This window comes from Notolepis coatsorum (assembly GCF_963971535.1).
Source record: "Notolepis coatsorum genome assembly, chromosome: 4".
Taxonomy (NCBI): domain Eukaryota; kingdom Metazoa; phylum Chordata; class Actinopteri; order Aulopiformes; family Paralepididae; genus Notolepis; species Notolepis coatsorum.
In genome coordinates, this window is record NC_140168.1 from 16,209,361 (window position 1) to 16,232,158 (window position 22,798).

At 40.1% G+C, this 22,798-nt stretch overlaps 1 protein-coding gene across 2 annotated transcripts in view; it reads left to right on the forward strand.

Moving 5' to 3' along the window:
- The first annotated feature begins 8 nt into the window (after positions 1 to 8).
- The window catches only part of LOC311226863 (guanylate-binding protein 6-like), a 61,917-nt gene continuing 39,127 nt past the window's right edge, over positions 9 to 22,798 (forward strand). Inside the window, exons 1-2 of one of the 2 annotated variants that reach the window (XM_084312288.1) lie at positions 9 to 96; positions 11,786 to 11,994. In XM_084312288.1, the coding sequence (XP_084168414.1) occupies positions 11,799 to 11,994 (196 nt within the window). In that variant the 5' untranslated portion in view covers positions 9 to 96; positions 11,786 to 11,798. Of the gene's footprint in view, positions 97 to 11,782; positions 11,995 to 22,798 lie in introns of both variants that reach the window. The other variant, XM_084312287.1, reaches the window with a different exon arrangement.

Here is a 22,798-nt window from a genome sequence, read left to right on the forward strand (position 1 = left end):
AGGAGGGCAAAAAAAAAAAAGAGGCGTCAGTCTAGTAACTAAACTAACACAGACAGACTGAGAAGAAAAGCCGCATATCCCTCTCGGAGTGGTCGGGTGAGCCTCTTCTTTATTTTTTTTTTATCATAACATGATTAACACTATTCAATTTGTTACATTGACTAGGAAGGGAATCTAAACGATATCGGGACTTTGCGACGGGATAGCCTATATACGCTTGTATATATGGGTGTCTGTCACGATATACTGTATGATAAGATTGATTGATTGATTGAAAACTTTATTAACAGATTGCAGAATGGGTACAGTACAGCTCAATAATACATACAATTGTTAAGGGGATGCAGACCAGAGAAAGACTTTCGTCTTGTTTACACCAGGGTCCCCCATTTTCAATTCATCATAACATATAATATATCACACACGACATACAGATAGACGGTACTGCTACATCTATACATTTATGACATACCAGATTTTCAAATACAGTACTGTTTGTGATACAAAAAGTATATACATTTGACGTAGAAACTGTACATTGGAGGAGGTTGGGTAGGTGGGGTGGGGTTGGGTAGGGGGCACTGTACATTGGAGGTGGTTGGTTGGGTGGGGTGGGGGGTAGGCGGGGTGGGGTAACTGTACATTGGAGGTGGTTGGTTGGGTGGGACCGTGGGGTGGGGGGTAGGCGGGGTGGGGTAACTGTACATTGGATTTAACATGATTTGTGGCGCTCCCTCTGGTGTTGTGGTCGTGGTATTCACTGGGGGGGAGGGGGGGGGGCACGCTCTGATCCCTTGGGGAAATGCAGGCATCATAGCAGCGCCAGCGTGTGGGGGAGGGGGGGGGTAATACAGTTATAGTACTACAGGATAAGTAAAAATAGGCAGTGTAAACAATATAACAATATAACGTTAGCCTCATAGCATAATTGAATAAGTAATTTTTTGGCCAAATTTATATTTCTGCCTAACTCTACTCTCCTCACACTGCTGCACCACCCTGGCTTAGTGGCTGTGTCCTCAGCCAATCAGAACCTTGTTATTTTAAGAATCCCTTTCTGCCTAACTCACTTGTGTGACTCAAGTTCAAGTTTCAAGTTTCTTTAATAGTTGTCATACAGAAGTACAGAATACTTTCATACAAAATGCTTCTTACTGTTACGCTCCAGAGACTGTGCTAGACAAGATAGTATCAAATAACATAGTATAGCATGTAATTTTAGAAGAAGAAAATGAGGTCACAGTGTTCGGTATAGACATATGTACAATGTTCTGAGATACCATATAATATCTGCACACTCATCACAGTCACGAAAGGGGCTATCGTGTGACTTGTGCCAAAATTAGTTTTTTCTTCTTTTCCGAAAGTCTTGAAAAATTACTTAGGCAATTATGCTATGAGGCTAACGATAATTAACTCTGGGTATACTGTATGATATAAATGAATGAATGAATGAAAACTTTATTTAACAAATTGCAGAATGGGTACAATACAGTACGGCTCAATACATACAATTGTTAAGGGGATGCAGACCTGAGAAAGACGTTTGTCTTGTTTCCATCAGGGTCCCCCATTTTCAATTCATATAGACATTTATGACATACACAACATACATGACATTTATGGCATAGGGACATATAGGTATTTAGTACTGATACATTTGTGACATAAACGGTATTCAAATATACAGTACTGTTACCCCTAGATCCTGACAGAGTATATACATATGATGGGGAGGGGACTGTACATTAGGAGGGGGTGGGTGGGTGGGAGAGAAATATACATACGGCGGGGAGGGAATATATACATGCGGTGGGGAGGAGACTGTCTATTAGGAGGTGGTGGGGGTTTTGGGCATTTACGGTGGCCAGTTTCGAATTGCAGCCTCCCGTAGGTGCTCTTTAAGAGCGGTTTTGAATGTGGGCAGGGATTCACATTCCTTTACAGCTTTGGGTAGGGCGTTCCACATTGTTGTGGCATAATTGCGAAACGTGTTTAGTCCCTTGTTTGAGCCGAATCTGGGTTTAACATGATTTGTGGAGCTCCCTCTGGTGTTGTGGTCGTGGTATTCACTGACCTTTGGGAAGTATTTTGACATGTACATGGGTACCTTAGTGGTGTAGTGTATCTTGTAGACCAGGCCCATTGCAAGTTGCTGTACTCTGTCGTCTACTCTAAGCCATCCTAGGTTGTCAAAGTGGGCAGGGGTGAGGTGGGTTCTTGGAGTAAGGTCAAGCAGTAGTCTGACCAGTTTGTTTTGAGATGTTTGTAATTTTGTTTTTAGCGCCTTTGAGGTGCTTTGGTACCATGAGGTACAAGCATAGTCGTAGTACCCTTGAATGAGTGCTCCTGCCAGAGTCTTCAGGGTATTCTTGTTTACCAGAGAGGAGATCCGGTACAAGAATCTAGTTCTTTGGTTGACCTTTTTTATTACATTGGATGCCATTTTGTCACAGGAAAGATTTGCCTAGGTATGTAATTTCATCTTTCCTTGTGACAATCTTGTCACCCACTGTAACTGAGAAGCCGTCGGTCTTGCTGAGTTTGTTATTTGAACCGAAGAGAATGGACTCTGTTTTACCCAGGTGCAGATTCTGCTGAGTTCCGTGCCTATAACAATCAGTTTCAGCGAAGATGGAAGAAAACATCAAATAAACCGAGCTAAAGCACACAGCTTTAGCTAAAGCATTATAGCCTCATTTTACGACCATCTTACGGCGAAGATGGCAAAACAACACAATATTAGCATCTTACGTCGAAGATGGCTCAACAGGTGTGATAGGTCTGAACTTGAGTTGAACTTGAACTTGTGTACTCCCGTTTTTCTGTAGTAGTTGCAATATCCAAAAATATTGGTATAAGCTGGAATACAATGCGGGTCCGCCTGAAGTCTTATGTAGTAGAGGTCCAAATTTCATAAAAATCCATTCAGAAATGGGTGATTAACACTTTCAGTGCCCACCACGTGATAACTCGTTTTATCAGCCCAATGCTTGAATGCCCACCACGACAATTAGCGTGTTATTTTTTATTAGCGATCTGAATTCATATTTCATCAACCGAGTCTCCCGTTGGTATGCAGCCCCTGTAGGAGCTCAGATGTGGAAAAAACCGCCCCCTATCGTCTCCCAGATGGTAATGCACCCTTTTGGAATAAACTCAATGAAAATGGATGAGAAAAGAAAAATCCGGAATCAACATTTTACTTCTCAGGCATGTAACCCGAGCCGATCGGATTCATTGTGGAGCTTCAGAACAGCGTGGAATACATGTGTACAGTATGTAGCGTTGGATCAATAAAATCGATCGACTTTTGGAATGGCGATCAGGAATTGGAATGATCTTTTTGGAGAACATCTGATCTGAGGTAAGGAATCTATTTTACAAGTCTTGGGATAATCAGAGTTGTATTCGCTGAGATCTCAGCGTTTGCCCTATGTGTGATGTGGCTGTTTGTGCGCGATCGCTTTGAGGAAATCAGAGAATAGATTTTTCAGATCGCCTATATAGCGTGCATACGTACACATATACTATCGATAATCTAGCGTTTATTTGAAAAACGATTCATAAATAGGCCGAAAAATTACAACGTTTTTATGTATTCTAGAATATTCCAGAAAAGGGTGATTATCATGGAATATTGATATTTTCCTTGAAAACGAGGGCTTTTCAAAATGCTATAAAACGAAAATGAACCGATAAAAAAACAATCCGCTTCGACAATGTTGACATTAACATTGAAGTGGATGGTGGGCATTCAAGCACTAAATCGTGCGCCCCCTGCTGGCACTGAAAGTGTTAAGAGCGATTTTGGTAAACTATACAAAAAAAAAGTTCTCCTATAATCGATTTCCTCATGAAGCCAAATTTCACCTGGCAGCCACCAGCGGCACGGTGGTGTAGTGGTTAACACTGTCGCCTCACAGCAAGAAGGTCCAGGGTTCGATTCCCGCTTGGGGACCAGGTTTCCATGATGCCAGGTACCCAGGTGGGGTATCTCCCAGGCCTTTCTGTGTGGAGTTTGCATGTTCTCCCCGTGCTCGCAAGGGTTTCCCCCCCGATAAGATAAACCCAATGGAAAAACATGCACAACAACAGATCGCTAACGCTGTGGCGTCCTTGACGAAGACGGACAGGAGCACTTGGATTGGTCCCCTGGCGCGGCTCACGTTGGCGCCTGTCTGCTCCCGGCTGCCCTTGGGGGGGAAGGACGACGGGATGGGTTAATCGCAGAGACGAATCGCATCCTAAAAAGACAATGCATGCGTGTGTGTTCCGGTGTGTGTGCTAAACTAACCGCTGTGTGTACCACTAAAAACATTGAGTGTCGTTGCATGCCGAATAAAGACCTCTGCACAGGTCCTGCATTATTATTATACCTGGTGGGCGTTGTGATGTGCAAAGACCATCCACATGTGAGTTAAGGTCGAATGTTATTGGCTAATTATTTTACAATTTTTTGTAAATGGATGCCAAAGACTTTGGCATCATTTACAAAAAAGTAGAGTTGGCTTCAATCAATCAAAATAATGCTACCAGAGAAGTGTATACCTGCCTGCAGTGTAAGATATAGAGAGGGGGCGCAGTTTCGCTCGTTCGGTTCATTTCTCCAGGAGGGAGAAAACTATTATAACACAGAGATGAAAAATAATGATTTTCTTATTATTGTAAACTATACACACAAAAAAATAAATATATATATATATATCACTGATTCTTGAGAGTTGGGACAAAACATGTCCTACATAGAAAAGTCGCATTATATAAAAAATTAAGAAATTCATAATGATTGACATACTCACAAAGTTACATCTAAAGGTATTGTGTATACTGATGTTGTGTTTTAGCACATATATTTGTTTTTTGGGGGATATTTGTTTAAATGTATAATCTGTGGTTAGAAGCTCCCATGTTAATTATCTTGTCCTCAGCAAGGGGTCACATTATTGACCAGCCCAAAAAAGCTTGAAAGACCTCTCCACTTGTGAAAACATACATATCAAATCAAAGATAAGGTTATACATGTATAAAACAATGCATGCCATGAAACTCAAATAATATAGTCCATAGAAATCTACCTATCAAAGTTGTGTCCTCAGTTTATGTCAACTCTGTCAGACCTTTTCATAAACCTAATTAAATCAGGCAATAGCATGGCCAGCTCTATCCCTGAGGACCCCTTTTCTTTCCCCTGAATGTGGTGAATGCAACACTACCACACATGGTCTGGTAAGTTTTACACTTTTTGATATTTTAGACAAACAATGTCAATATTCCGTTGGTCACAGCTGGAACATGTCAACACCGTCTCTCTCTATTATACTTTTAAAAAACAATAGTGGATTGAATTCAAGTGTTTCAGTGAGATTATTAAAACACATTAAGGACCAGCCACGAGTTAACTCGTGTTTCGGTGCCATGCGTTGTGGACCAGAGCCACGAGTTAACTCGTGGCAAGTTGTTATTGTTTTATTCCATATTAATAACCGTATTAACGTCCCCGATCGACTCTGCAGATTTACCCGCATATTTGATTTCCGTAACATGCAATACCGGCCAGATCCGCTTAGGGGCGCCATCGCTCCACTGCAGTATCATTGAGAGCGAATAGGGAAAAAAAGAAAGGCCCTTGCAGGAGATGCCGCTAAATGTGGCAACATTTACCAAATGTTTTCTTGCACCACGGGACCACCAGGTTAGTCAGTGATAAAAATAAACATGCTAGCTACTAGCTAACATAGCTAACGTTACCATGCATCATCATCATCCCATGTCACTTTTTTTCCCCATAAATCTTTTATTCAACTTCAGTCCTGATCATAACCATTTTTATTTTTCATTTTTCTTGTAATGTCAGATTAAAAATGAAACTCTCACTTTTCTGATAAGAGTTAAGTCTGACATTACAAAAACAAAAAATCCATCAAAATCAGTGTTGTTGCTAATCATTGACACATGATGATTATAACAATTATTAGCCTGTAATAATCCCCCCCAGAAAAGTCCACTTTGCATTTGATATATTGAAAATATTTAAATGTTTGTGTGTTTTTTTAACAATAATTTGTGATGCCATCACAAACAATGGCATTTAAAGAGTAAACATTTTAAAAGTCCTGCACCAGCATGCAGGGAATTAAGTCTTTGTAACAAAAATCTTCCTGGGGGGGACCCCCAGACCCCCTGCTTAAAAAGTGGCCTGACTTGGGCTATATTTCGCACTATATTTCCTGGCCTGAATAATTCCCCCAGTCCGGCCCTGCGAAGGGGTGAAAAATGGTCAAATCTGCCATTTTGAAATCCAAAATGATGTAGGTTAGAGTTATCATATCCGAAAAATTATCCTATATTTGAATTCCCCACAAGAAACACATATTTTAGACACCCCTCATGTTAAGATTTCTTTAGAATTCATGTTTGCACAAAAGTATGGCCCGCCCTAATATGATGACCACTGGTGGCTAGCCAAGACCATCGATGTGGATACTGATCAACAGTGATGCAGTCGTAATATGGGAACTGCCCAAACGCCACGTGCACGCGCGCGCACATACATGTTCCCTCGGTTGCGCACAGAACAGATGATTATTATGCATAACAATGTTTTAAATGTAATTGTAGTTACAATTTCTTTAATTGAATTAACTTAAACTAGAAAAGTAAATACAAACTAAATTAACAATGTAACTTAGAGTTAGTTTACAGAAGGACAGTTTCCTTCAGACTGAAGCACAACTTGTCTCATCCTTCCAGTCGGGCACCAACCCCCCACCAATTGGTAGCCTACAGGGCTTGTATTTTGGTTTGGCACTTCTCGTTGTTATGCTATTGGTATCCTATTATTATGCAAAGTCTAGGTGATAAGTGCCGGCCGGGTACTTATCGCACGGCGCGACGAGTCCAGTGACAATTGTGAACACATTTTTGTGTGCGCGCGTGCACATCATTGCGCGCACTTCTGCCTCAGTGACCTACCTAAACGGCGTTTAACCACGTTTGTGCACAACTGCATGCCTGCTGATCAACAAGATGTGAAAGTGGAATTTCTGCATCCCCATGGTCCAACAGAAAAGGTTCTGTTTCTGCCCAGTTCAAGACATCATAGTGAAACTAATCGGAAATGCAGAAGGAAACGAAGAGGAGAAGTGGGTGAGAAAGTGGAGATCAGGAAGTGGTGTAGATGTTGGGTAGATGAAAACAGGGATGAGGAGAACGGGTCCTGGTCTCCATTACTGTTTTTGTTGTTGGAAACAGTGCATTTTGTAATAGTTGGAAATGTAAAGTTTGTTGTTATTACAATTGAGTTAACAAAATGTTCAGTATAAGACGAGGAGTTATTAGTTCTTATCATTGTCACTTCCATCTGTTTAAAAAATGCATGTGTTCATTTATCAGAGATGCATACAATTTTGTCAACTCCGTCAGTTTCTCGTCAACACTGTCAGATGTTTGTTTTTGTTAATTTTGGGGAAAATACAAATTCCTTCTTCAGTTTATGTTGTTTAAGTAATAAAGGAGCATCAGATCTTCATCCTCTTGTCTTATTTACTTAATGATATTTTTTTTATCATATCAAAATTAAAAACAAAGTTTGAAAATGCAAAATGTCTAAATCTGGGTTTTCAGAATAGTGTGAAATTACACCTGAGGTTTATATATTATATTTGATTGCATACCAGATTAACTAAACACTATTACAACATAACAAAGGATATGGAGAGGGCTTCAGCGTTCTTATTTTGTTTCAGGTAGGTGCTCTTTGGATTAAATCCGGGGTAGGATTCGCTTATATAAGAAAGGTTGAGATCCAAGGCAGCTCTACAGTTTTCAAAAAAGCCTTTAATAAGTGGCTTACATTATTTAGAAAAATCTTTTAAAAGTCCAACATGTTTCGGCCTACATGGCCTTCTTCAGGGTGTTGCTGTGACAAAAACAATACTGTGACTAAATAGAGGAAAAAAGGAAAAAACAAACAACTCAGGGAGACACTAATTACAATGGGGGACAGCTGGTCCCAATTAAATGAAGGCAAAGCAACATTCTCAACTTGAGTTGAAGTAAATATACAATAATACTAAATAGAAAAACAAATTTGTATATTATATAAGTATATATACACACAAGCTCAAAATATTATAACAACATAAAGAAATGAGTCAAAAATAGAATAGATCAATAATAATATAAACAATTACCAACAATTATCAAAAAACAATTATCAAAAAACAATTATCAAAAAACAACAATGTAAGAGCATTGAGTAATGCATGACAAAGAATAATAATAGTATAATGTAATCTACTTAGCCTATAAAAGTGACAGTATGTCCGTAGAGTCATTTAAACCTGTAAAGAGGTGGCCTGTAGTCTATCAAAATACAATAAATAACAATGTATAAATACAATAAATAAATAAAGTGATCTACTGGCCTATAAAAATGATACCATGTCTATGGAATCATTTAAACCTGGGAGTGAGGTGGCCTGTAGTCTATCGATCCAGCGACTTTCTTTCTGGTTTAGAATTCTTTGTCTATTACCTCCTCTAGACGTGAGTGGAACACTGTCAATTCCGATAGCTGTAAATAAAGCAGAGGTGCTATGGTGAACTTCATGAATATGTTTAGCCATTGCATAATCCATGTTGTTAGTTTTAATAGCATATTTATGATCTGCCAGTCGATCAAGTAGACGGCGTTTCGTACGACCAACATAAAAAGAGTCACATTTGGAACAAGACGGTATATAAATAACATGTGTCGTTTGACAATTAATAAAGCTGTTAGAAGTATATGTCTGTTTTGTAACTGGGTGGGTAAAAGCTTTTGATCTTATCACCACATCACATTGTTTGCAGTGACCACATCTATACGTTCCTATAGGAGGCTTAGGTAGCCATGTAGATTTGACATCTGCCGGTAGATGGCTTCGTACTAATTTATCTCCGAGATTGGGAGCTCTCCTAAATGTACAGAGGGGCGGGTCAGGGAAAATGTTAGACAGGGACTCATCACATTGGATCAAGCTCCAATTCTTTTTAATTATATTGCGAACAGCAAGGGCTTTAGTACTATAAGTGGTAGAGAAAAACACCCTATCGGTTTTCTCTTTCAGTGTCTTTCTTTTTAAGAGGGAGTCGCGTAGATTCTTTTATTAAACCACTACTTCCAACGCTTCCAGCTTATTTACAGGACACTACAGATGTTCTCAATAAAATCAAAGAGCAAGATAATATTGGAACAGGCACTTACTTGGCGACAATGGATGTAGAAGCCCTTTACACCAGTATTGCCCATGACCAAGGCATGACAGCCATGAGACATTTTCTAGATACTCGCACTGACTCACAGGACCCCCCTACAGATTTTTTGGTCGAACTAACCAAATTTACTTTACTTAATAATGTGTTTTTATTTCAGGACAAAATGTATCGACAGGTAAAAGGCTGTGCTATGGGTGCATGTTTTAGCCCTTCATATGCAGGCTTGTTTATGGGAAAATGGGAGGAGGACTATGTGTTCAACACTCAAAACGTATTTAAAGATAAGATCATCTGGTGGGCCAGATATATAGATGACATCATTATGTGGTGGAAAGGCACTATTGATGAATTGAAAGCTTTTCATAGTTATTTGAACAACACTAACCCAAATATAAAACTGTCTCTAGATTTTAGTCCTGATAAGATCCATTTTCTGGACTTAGAAATCACTAAAGACTTGAATGGTGACTTACATACGTCATTGTACAGGAAGTTAACGCATAAAAATACTATTTTACATGCAGAGAGCTTCCACCCCTCTACTTTGATCAACAATGTTCCGTACGGCCAATTTAAAAGAGTACGTAGAATTTGTGACAGTGAGGCTGATTTTAGAGAAAAGAGCAGAGAAATGTATGATCGCTTTAGAGAACGTGGCTATACACATAATACTCTTAAAATAGCTATATCTGAAGCCGCTATTGTAGAACGCGACTCCCTCTTAAAAAGAAAGACACTGAAAGAGAAAACCGATAGGGTGTTTTTCTCTACCACTTATAGTACTAAAGCCCTTGCTGTTCGCAATATAATTAAAAAGAATTGGAGCTTGATCCAATGTGATGAGTCCCTGTCTAACATTTTCCCTGACCCGCCCCTCTGTACATTTAGGAGAGCTCCCAATCTCGGAGATAAATTAGTACGAAGCCATCTACCGGCAGATGTCAAATCTACATGGCTACCTAAGCCTCCTATAGGAACGTATAGATGTGGTCACTGCAAACAATGTGATGTGGTGATAAGATCAAAAGCTTTTACCCACCCAGTTACAAAACAGACATATACTTCTAACAGCTTTATTAATTGTCAAACGACACATGTTATTTATATACTGTCTTGTTCCAAATGTGACTCTTTTTATGTTGGTCGTACGAAACGCCGTCTACTTGATCGACTGGCAGATCATAAATATGCTATTAAAACTAACAACATGGATTATGCAATGGCTAAACATATTCATGAAGTTCACCATAGCACCTCTGCTTTATTTACAGCTATCGGAATTGACAGTGTTCCACTCACGTCTAGAGGAGGTAATAGACAAAGAATTCTAAACCAGAAAGAAAGTCGCTGGATCGATAGACTACAGGCCACCTCACTCCCAGGTTTAAATGATTCCATAGACATGGTATCATTTTTATAGGCCAGTAGATCACTTTATTTATTTATTGTATTTATACATTGTTATTTATTGTATTTTGATAGACTACAGGCCACCTCTTTACAGGTTTAAATGACTCTACGGACATACTGTCACTTTTATAGGCTAAGTAGATTACATTATAGTATTATTATTCTTTGTCATGCATTACTCAATGCTCTTACATTGTTGTTTTTTGATAATTGTTTTTTGATAATTGTTGGTAATTGTTTATATTATTATTGATCTATTCTATTTTTGACTCATTTCTTTATGTTGTTATAATATTTTGAGCTTGTGTGTATATATACTTATATAATATACAAATTTGTTTTTCTATTTAGTATTATTGTATATTTACTTCAACTCAAGTTGAGAATGTTGCTTTGCCTTCATTTAATTGGGACCAGCTGTCCCCCATTGTAATTAGTGTCTCCCTGAGTTGTGTGTTTTTTCCTTTTTTCCTCTATTTAGTCACAGTATTGTTTTTGTCACAGCAACACCCTGAAGAAGGCCATGTAGGCCGAAACATGTTGGACTTTTAAAAGATTTTTCTAAATAATGTAAGCCACTTATTAAAGGCTTTTTAAAAACTGTAGAGCTGCCTTGGATCTCAACCTTTACTATTACAACATACTTGAGAACTTTAGATTCTTGTTGGACTGGAATAATTAGGATTATATACTTTTTGGTTGTCTGACGGAGTTAACACAAATAAAGTTTCAAAGGGAAACATGTGAATTTGTTGAAAATGTTTTTCTATGTAGAGCCCGCACCTTTACATGGTTAAATAGCTCAGACCTTTCTCTACATGAATATACAACTCTAATCAATATAGTGTGCATTCTCAAAATATAATATTAAAAAGTGTTTTGTCCCGACTCTCAAGAATCGGTGATATATATTATATATTTTTTTATTATAATTTCTTTCTTACTGGTCACATTTTTGGGGAAGCTTGGCCCCCATGAATATTCGCCACTGTGTTAGTGGAGTGTCTTGGGGGGGTGGGGGGGGTATGAGTCTGTGGCTGAACATGCTCCTCATCTTGGCGAGCTCACATGTCTATAATGTATTTGTCTTGTCTTGTGGTTTATCTACTAGCAGTGACCTGACCATCATGGCTGCCGGCAGAGTGTCAATGAAGGAGCCAGTATGTCTGGTAGAGACCGACAGTGATGGGAAACTGTCTATGGTCCGCAGTTCCCAGGAGATTTTAGACCAGATTGACCAACACGTGGTCGTGGTGGGAGTAGTGGGCCTGTACCGTACCGGGAAGTCCTACCTCATGAACAAGCTGGCTGGGACACGCAAAGGTAGGCATGTGCCGATACCACTTTTGTCCCCCGACCAAGTACAAGTAATTTTTACATTTGGGCAAGGGGGTAGGTTTGGTTTCAACATGGCAGGGGACACTTTAAGCGGGTGGTCCTCCCCTAGGAAATATTGTGCGTCAAACACTTAGAGCGGGATCCACAAAGGGTTTGCGCTGTTTTTTCCGACAGAAAGCCGGTGCATATCGCTCTGAAGCACTGTTTGGTATCCACAGAGGATGCGCAACGGGGGAAATGAGGTGGCGCATGCGTTCCCCGTCAGCATTGCATCCGGTGCAATTGGCGCATATTTAAATGAGGTAAAATGGGCGGAACATGTCCCCTTTCTATGTAAATGAGCCTTGTCGGAATCTGCTCGGTATCCAGAAAGGCCGGTGCCAATTGCACCGACCAGTTAATGCGACGCACCTACCGTCTTCACAGACATGGTGGTAAATAAGCGCAGATCCAGCGCTATAAAGAGGCATCATACCAGTGTCACTGCCAGCATCACAGGTGATCATGGCAGCAGTAATTGTTGCCAGACGCAGGCATCGTAATGCCAGGCGTGCCCGTGAAAGAATATTTAGAAGGAGAATATCACCTTTTTTATTTAATTGAGACCGAAATCATCCAGAGACACAGGTTGCCAGCTCAATCAATCCTTGATCTACTGGATGAAATAAAGGATGACATTGAGCCATGCCGCCACCCAGAGATCCCATGCGATTGTATTTATTATTATTTAAATATTGTTATTTAACATTATTTCCCAATGTTGTCTGCGTTATTGATTGATTGATTTTTAAACGAGATTTTGATTTTGCATCATGCTGCAATTTGTATTTGTGTTATGCATTGCTCTTGCTGCATGTTTTATTATGTATTCATTATATATAAAGCACTTTGAACTGCAATCCGTGTATGAAAGGTGCTATATAAATACAGTTTATTATTATTATAATTATTGACTACACTCACGTTTCAATTGTACCACCGCACACTCATATGCTCCAGAATAAATGTTTAATTTATAACGTCGTCCCATGAGGAGTATAGACGCTGGAAGCAGGCCAATGAAACATTTATTCTGGAGGATAATGCTGAGGTTCTATTATAACTAAACATTAAATACAACTTGCTCACTCAAAATATTCGTCAATTATAAAATATCTTCACTGGCACAGTGCCCCTTAATTGTCAAGAGGGGTGTGTTGTCACGGGAATTACAGTATAGTACAGTAGTATAAGGACGCTCCCTTACATTTCGTCCTGTATAGCCAGAATCTATGGACAGATTTGGTTGATTGAGGTTTTCGTTGGAACAGCAGAAAATAGATCTTATAAACAGTATATAATTTGTTAAAGAAATATGCAGCCCCAGGCGAAGATAGCCTTCGCAAAGTGGCTTGATTTGCTCCAAGTCTGAACACTATTATAAATAAGGCTAAGCACTAAACCAGGTCATTTCAAATGCTTGGTTCTGAGATTATCACACAGTAAACATTTATTTCTGATAAGCGTGCTGATCAACAGTAATGCAACGTCATGATTATTATTATTATGAAGTTATTATTATGAAGTTATTATTATTATTATTATTTATTATTATTATTTATTATTATTATTATTATTATTATTATTATTATTATTATTATTATTATTATTATTATTATTATTATTATTATTATTATTATTATTATTATTATTATTATTATTATTATTATTATTATTATTATTATTATTATATTATTATTATTATTATTAAATGAAAAATACCTCCTCTCCACTCCTTTGGGTGCTGCAGGGTTAGGTTATAATCACAATAAAGAGGTGGTGTAATATAAAATGAAATATGAACTAAGTTAAGCACAATATAATATAATATAATTATGAAATCAAATATTTACAACTTAATAAAGAGATTGAATACAATTAAATGGGATATAAACCAAATTAAATATAGCACAATAGAATATAGTCCAATTATATGTGACAAATGTAATTGGAATAGGACATTACAAACATAATGCAATGACGAAAGATAGTGACAAAAACACAGGACGCAGTGTGTCATGAAAATACAAATGAAGTGCTCTATACATTACGATGTAAACGAAATACAATACAAAATGAACGGAATACTAATGGTGAAAAATACGCTATGTGCATAAGTTACGTATTTTTCACCATTCGTATTCCGTTCATTTCGTATTGTATTTCGTTTACTTCTTAATGTATAGAGCGCTTAATTTGTATTTTGTGTCTATAGTCCAACGCACACGGCGGGCCATTTTTGTATCGCTTCCATTGTTATGAATGAAACAACCCGTTTCTCTCCCTCTCTCCGTCTCTCACATGCGCACACACACACACACACACACACACACACACACACACACACACACACACACACACACACACACTTACAGACGTCGCTTGCCTGCCGTGTACATTGGACTTTTGCCTCATTTCTGGCTTATTTTTCCACTTCCTGATATCTGCCAACAGCGCTGTCAGGAGTGCAGACTGCTCCGCGAGCCACACATAGTGGGCGTGTCTGGTATCTCATCCGCGCAATGTCCTTAGTGTGGATAGCTCGCGAAGACGGAACAGAATCTGCGTGCAAACCCTGCGCAGTTAAGGGTGCAATTCCCACCACGCAATCCGTTCTTAGTGGATCCCGCCCTTAATTTCCTGCATCCTGGTGTACTTTTCTGCACCAATTTGTGCCTTTTCTGCATCAATTTATGGTGGAAATGTTTTCATTTATGTAAAGGAAAAGACACAAATATAATGGAATACAATGCAGTAAGGCTCTCAGACATTCTGTATTGCTTTCAAATATTTATTCTCCTGTATTATTATATATAGTTACAGCTTACAGGTAAGAAGGATATATATAAATGTTTTGACCCCCTTGTTTTTTTTAACCTCTTTTGGGTTACAAAAAACAAATTGACCTCAAATTGACCTCTTCTCAATATTGAGGGGGACGTGTCCCCTGCAACCCCCCCTAACTTACATTTGGATACTTACAACAAGTGCTTACATTTGGGTGGGGGGCCAGTGGCTCAGGAGACAGAGTGCATGGCTGCCTCCACCGTCAGTGTGTGAATGTGTGAGTGACATCATAGGGAAGCTGGATTGGTTTCTGTAAAAGTCACTCTTTAGAGTCACATTTAGAGTAGATATACTTAAACAATTATAGTATATGTGTCTGGATCGTATTATTAGCGTTAAGCCCCGGTTTAGGGTTGATGAGAGCTTCCTATATAGAGCATCAAATTATTCATAATAGCTTCATAGTTAGTATGCAGCAATGCAGCATAAACCATAGCCTACAGTAGCTTCATAGTTAGTATGCAGTATAGACTATAGACTATAGTAGATTCATAGTTAGTATGCAGTATAGATTATACCCTAGAGTAGCTTCATAGTTAGTATGCAGCCTAGACTATAGACTATAGTAGATTCATAGTTAGTAGGCAGCCTAGACTATAGCCTATACTAGCTTCATAGTTAGTCTGCAGTATAGACTATAGACTATAGTACCTTCATAGTTAGTATGCAGTATAGATTATACCCTAGAGTAGCTTCATAGTTAGTATGCAGCATAGACTATAGTAGCTTCATAGTTAGTAGGCAGCATAGATTATAGCCTATAGTAGCTTTATAGATCGGCTACTTTAGGTTTTGACATCACCTTGCATGTCTAGTTGCTTGTTGTGTGTCTCAAAACTAGAGGGGAGGGAAGTGAATATACGTTGGGGGGCGTAGCAGTTCTGTAGAATCGATACCCTCACTCACCTGAGAAAATTACCTGAGACAATCACCTGAGAAAAGGCATCGGACATTATTTCACACAGTTTGGAGGAGAGAGACTGACACGATTCCAAATAATCACAGGACTACAGAAAGCGTCAGGTGGTAGGTTTAGTGTGTTTACTTGACATAGTAACTGTCATGATATTACTGAGACACTATTGGTAACGCGTTATATTTTATTTGATTTTATTGACAACAAACATAACAACATTGACAGATCAACATTTGTATTTGCCTTGTCAGGGATAAATGAAAAGTACAGGACTTATTTCCATCGTTGTCCCTGTTGTTACTGGTTGCAAGTGGCACGATGGCATCTGAAGTGCATCGAGCATTCTTAGTGCATAATCTAAAGTGCAATCTAAAGTGCTAAAGTGCATATTACTTTGTTACTGCTAAAAGTACTATTTTAACTTACCCCCAACACGGCGTACCCCATATCTCTCATACACATTGTACCTTATTTATTACTCTCTTATGTATCTAGGTCACTCACTCCATATCTCTTCAACGCACCCACTAAGTTTCGTTTACTCCCCCGTATGAATACTTTGTTACTGTCCATTCCACAGAGAATCTCTCCACGCTGCAACATGTGCTTTCAATCCAACCAAAGACTCTGTTGGCAGCCAGCCGTGAATAACCTGTTTAGGCCTAACAGGAGGGTTGGGTTACACCTCCAGTGGGTGATATGGCATGTCTAATGCTGTGATCACAGTGGACCTATTTCTCTTGTGCTCAAACGCGAGGCATGGTGGTGTAGATGGAGAATCTAAAGTGCAAAGGGCGGGGGGGGGGGGGGGCGACTGTGCATTGGAGGTGGTTGGGTGGGTGGGGTGGGGGGGTTGGGTAGGAGGGGTGGGTGGGGTTCACTGTACAACTGTACAAGCAAAACTGTACATTGGAATATTGACAGAACCATTCTTGGTAATTTACTGTACATTGGAGGGGGTTGGGTTAGGACATTTACATGGGCCAGTTTCGAATAGCAGTCTCCCGTAGGTGTTCTTTGAGAGTGGTTTTGAAAGTGGGTAGTGATTCACATTCCTTTACAGCTTTTGGGTAGGGCGTTCCACATTGATGTGGCATAATTGCGAAACGTGTTTAGTCCCTTGTTTGAGCCGAATCTGGGTTTAACATGATTTGTGGAGCTCCCTCTGGTGTTGTGATCGTGGTATTCACTGACCTTTGGGAAGTATTTTGACATGTACATGGGTACCTTGGTTGTGTAGTGTATCTTGTAGACCAGGCCCATTGCAAGTTGCTGTACTCTGTCGTCTACTCTAAGCCATCCTAGGTTGTCAAAGTGGGCAGGGGTGAGGTGGGTTCTAGGAGTAAGGTCAAGCAGTAGTCTGACCAGTTTGTTTTGAGATGTTTGTAATTTTGTTTTTAGCGCCTTTGAGGTGCTTTGGTACCATGAGGTGCAAGCATAGTCGTAGTACCCTTGAATGAGTACTCCCACCAGAGTCTTCAGGGTATTCTTGTTTACCAGAGAGGAGATCCGGTACAAGAATCGAGTTTTTTTTATTACATTGGATGCCATTTTGTCACAGGAAAGATTAGCCTCTAGGATGGAACCCAGGTAGGTAATTTCATCTTTCCTTGTGACAATATTGTCACCCACTGTAACTGAGAAGCCGTCGGTCTTGCTGAGTTTGTTATTTGAACCGAAGAGAATGGACTCTGTTTTGCCCATGTGTAATGATAGTTTCAGCGAGCCATATGCAGATTTTGTCTAGTTCCGAGCTGAGGGTTTTTTCAACCTGTAACTTGTTCTTGTCAGAGACCAGCAGGGCTGAGTCGTCCGCAAACAGGAGCAAGTTGCAGTCACAAGCTGACGACATGTCATTTGCATAAATTAGGAACAGTAGCGGTCCTAGTATGCTTCCTTGTGGAACACCACAGCTCACTGGGAGGGGGGGGGATAGGGTGCCGTTTACCTCCACCATCTGTTCTCTCCCCTCCAGGTAGGATTGCATCCAGCTCACTGATAGACTATCAAAACCAATTGCTTTTAGCTTGTCAATCAGAATGGTGTGATTGACAGTGTCAAAGGCCTTTTGTAGGTCCAGCATGACCATGCCGCAGTATTTGCCCGCGTCCACCTCTTGTTTGATGTGGTCGTTTAAATAGAGAAGGCATGTGTCAGTGGAGTGGGATGTTCTGAAGCCAGATTGGAATTCGTAGATTAGATTTTTTGTTTAGAGTTCACTGCTCGTGCTTTTGGTAAGCTTTGACTGACTTTTACAAAACTCAGAGCATTTTTTGTCTCTGGTTTCAGTATTTCAGTGTGCATCCACGGCTCAGCGCGATTTTTTACCCTGGTGGTTCTTAGGGGGGCCATGTTGTTTAGTATTGTTGAAAATTTGGTTTTGAAACCAAGCCATGTTTCTTCAACCAGTGTACCATTGAGCTCATCTGACCAGTCCAGGCTCTCCAGTTCAAGGTTAAAGGCCTCGCTAGAGTAGGTTTTGAGGTTTCAAGTTTCTTTAATAGTTGTCATACAGAAGTACAGAATACTTTCATACAAAATGCTTCTTACTGTTACGCTCCAGAGACTGTGCTAGACAAGATAGTATCAAATAACATAGTATAGCATGTAATTTAGAAGTAGAAAATGAGGTCACAGTGTTCAGTATAGACATATGTACAATGTTCGATGCAGAATAGACGTAACTGAGTTACCATATAATATACAATACTATGCAGTGTACTAATGTACAGTACTATATAGTGCAAAGCAGAAATGGGATGAGGTACAATTTAGGTACAATTTACAGTAAGGTCTCTAGATGTGACTGTTTTGTGACAGCCAGCTTTTTGTTTTAGCTTTTTGCGGGTACAGAATATCATATAATGATCACTTGCATGCTATGACCCCTTTATTGGAGATCTTGGACTTGTCAGAGGTCAGGATGAGGTCAATGGTAGTCTGAGTTGATTCACATACACGTGTGGGTTGGGTGATTAGCTGGCTGAGGCCGTGCAGATCACAACACCTACTGAAGGCCTTGAAGACGGGTGCTGCTTTACGTAGCATATCCGTGTTCCAGTCCCCAATACGAATCTTTTTTACGCCCTCCACCCCAGCTAAACACCCATCAAGTGTGTCATAGAAGCCACTGTGTTCTGGCGGTCTATAGATTGTGCCTACTAGTACTGATTTCGCCCTTTCAAATAAGATTTCAAATGTATTGTCATTATGCAGCGTAAGTACAGTACCACGGAAATAAGTTTGGCATCCAACCAGAGTGAAAATGTAGCAGTAAAGTACAACAGCAGTATACAATGTACACAGGTGGTTAAACTGGGTACAAATACAAAATATACAAATTGGTACTACTGAGTGTAGTGATAATCAGATGTATGTTCAGAGTTGTAGTATAATAAATAAAGACAGTAGACTACTACAGGCCAGCAGCGTAACTAGTAAGAGTAGGATATGTACAGATATAGATATAGTAAAGGACTATGCAGTCGTGGACTGGGACCATAATTCCTACCGGGAATTTGTAACGGATGCTGGGGGGGGGGTAAACGAAAAGGGGGGGGGGGGGGGGGGGGGGATTAACAAGCAGGAATGACTCGACTGTTAAGTTTGCTGAACAACTCACAGTTTAGCAGGGCAGCACAGACCACAGATCAGATCACCATGGTAACAGACGAAGAAAGTGCCAACACAGCCAATAATCCCAATGCCTGATGCTGCTGCACGGCGGCAGTTTTAAACAACAACATTATATATTGTCCCTTACCTTAGATGCGCCGTGCCTGCTGCATGCATCCCACAACTTCATCTCCAACTCCAAATGTGGCCTTTCTCTCCGGGTTGGCGCTGATGAAGGTCTTTATTAGGGCATCAATGTCGAGGCGGTGGCGGTCACATAATCTTCTTTTGTTGAGGCTTCCCAAAAAAGTCTGACATTCATTTTTGCCTAATTTGAAGAGGTGGTCAGCTTTGTGTGAAATGTCTCTGAGTCTAGCTTAAGTTGTAGCTACAGAGCCGCTGTGTGTTACAACAACAAAGAACACGTTAAAACCAACCGATACAGGTGATTAGTTCCTCCCTAACGTAGTGACCTTACAATGTTTACAAAGTTTCTTACATGTTGCTGTTTTATTTTAAATGTTTATCTTTTTATTTGTTTCCATTAGTGTCTCAATTGAAATAAACAAATTAATGAATTAAATTAATTTGTTTTTGGATAACTTTATTTATTCTTGGGTAGGAATGCTAATATGATGACGTTACATGTTACCTATTTGTTCACTATAATAGAATTCAACATTGCCTACATAACTGCAAGTATAATAGGAAAAAGTTAAAACAAAAACAAAACATGCAACTGTAGAAAAGCTTCAAATCACAGCAAACTTTATTTAAAGAAGAGTGCTTCATATTAGTGTGTGAACTCTGTGGAAAAGTGATGGGCAAATCCTTTACTCTATTTTAAAACTCTTGAACTAAAAAAATAAACATCTGGAATTTACTATTCAATGAGCAGAAATAAGAAAAAAGTAAAATTGTAATTAGTTTAATTACAGCAACCAACACTGTCTATAGCTAATTTCACTGTTCATAACAACTGCATGGGGTGCATTTGTATATAACTCCCCCATTTATACAGTCAACAGCTGCAAAAAGAATTCTGATTGTATACAAGTCAATAGGAAAATTACCCAACTTCTCGATTTCTTAATCTTTATGCTTTCTTTCTTTATGAGTTTATGCCTGGTCTCAATCGCTAGTTCCAAGTCTTCTTCGAGTCATAGTAGATGATAAAAGGACTGCTCAAAAAAACTTTTAGCAGCATCTCTGACTAGTGCCTTTTTTTGTGTGTCTTTCCCTCTCTGCACCACCCTTTCTCTTCATGTTGGAAAGCAGTGCTCCACGGAGGATTATCTAGCTACAAACATCAATCTGACATGCCCGTGCAGGGCTCTACAGTGCGACCATATTGCTCGCATATGCCCCTAAAAATATGTGTGCGAACCTGAAAAATCAATTACTCGCACGGCGTGCGACTCAGATTACAGCCTCATTCATTCTTTTTTTTCCTCCGTTGCGAGAATCGTTAAAAAACTACAAGTCCCACAGTTCACAGCCGCATAAACGTTCCAATCACAGTTGAGTTTCCTGTGGTCACGCGACTGGAAACTGATCAGCGTCACTGTCTGAGTCAGACAATACAGCCATGTCGAAGCCCATTCATTTTTATTTTGCGCGAAAGATACCGGAGAATGAGAAGTCAGGCGAGGCAGCTCATGTTACAGAGGTGATAGTTAACGTTAATGTTAACCAAGATACTGACACTAGCCAGCATGCTAGCGAAGTTGGCCAAGCTAGCGAGGCTACACCCACTACTACCCCCACTGTAGCACCCAATGTAGCCACTGTAGCTAGCGAAGCTACACCCACTGGAGCCGGAGGGAAGACATACAAATTTAACGTGAATTGGCTAAACATTTTCCCATGGCTAGAGTTAGAAAACAATGTCATGTTTTGTAAATATTGCAAAGTAGGATCGATGCATTGCGATGCATTGTTACACCCCTACAACTGGCCCACTGTGTATGTGTGTACAGCTAACTTGGCTAGCGTTATCAACCGCAGAGGTGGGCAATAGGGTCCAGCTGCAGCGCCGGACGGCCAGAGTGCAAGCGGTGTGGCAATAGGGTCTAGCTGCAGCGCCGGACGGCCAGAGTGCAAGCGGTGTGACGTCATAATTGGCAGAATCGACTGTCAATCAATGGTCTACCTGACACGCAAACTCATAAACAATGTTTCTGTACTGGAGGTGTACAGTATTTCAATAGGCAATCCTGAAAGGATTATTTTTCTAGAAGAGCAACACTAGCTCCCCCCTCTACTGATGGCCCTGGTTGTAAAGCCAGTGTCTCCTTTTTGTTCAATGTCACTGCCTTTCTTATTAGGCCTAGTTGTTGGCTACAACTTTGCCACAGTAGGCATTAATCACTTAATTAATAGTTCAAATGTCTGTGTCCCATTCCCGTTTGCACATGCAGATGATACACACACGCACACAGTGGGCCAGTGACTTTGGTGGTATGTGCTATTGCACAGATGTGTGTCCCGTTCCCGTTTGCACATGCACGCACAGTACAAATATACATTTATTAAAAAAAAAAAAGAAAAAACTCTGTTACTTGAAATATTTTCACTGTGCTCCTAAATATTTTTGGGTGCTCCTAAATTTCTTTGTGTGCTCCTAAATTTTTTCATTTAGGAGCACCTGTGCCCCTAGTGAAAAAGGTTAGCGTAGAGCCCTGGCGCGCTGCGCTGCCTAGCGCTGGGTTGTGAATGAGAACAGACAAGTTAACTCATTCCTGCGGAACGAACGTATATTAGAGAGCACATCTCCGCGCAACTAGAAACACTTATACTGACCGTGGCCTGCTTTGGATTTCAGTGGCCTGACTGCGGGCAACAAAATAATATAATATACAAATAAATAAATAAAATAAAAAACATTGCCAGTCTGACAGGGCCAGGCCATGCCAGTCTGCCAGGCCACCGGGAAAACTCCCGGTGCTCCCGATGGTCAGTCCGCTAGCGGGACTATGTGCAGGTAAGTACAGACAGGTGAGGACTGAGGATAGGTATTTGGATGTGGTGTGTGCCTTACCCCAGAATAAATATATGTATATGATATGTACAGCATTATTGTACATGCTATCATACAGAGCTATGGGTTACGTGCAGGTGTACAAGCAAGTAGAGGGGTTATATGCAGGTATATTCAGACAAATATGGGTATATACTGTATACTTAGGCCATGTCCAGACGAAACCGATTTTCGGTCGTATCGTATGCACCTTTCATCCACACGGAACTGCGTTCTGGGAGCCTGAAGATGCTACTTTCTGAGACTCAGAGTGAAGGGATTGTCCACCTCATAGCTTTCGACATGGACAGTCGCATTATTCACAGCTCCCAACAACGGCGTCAAAACAAAAC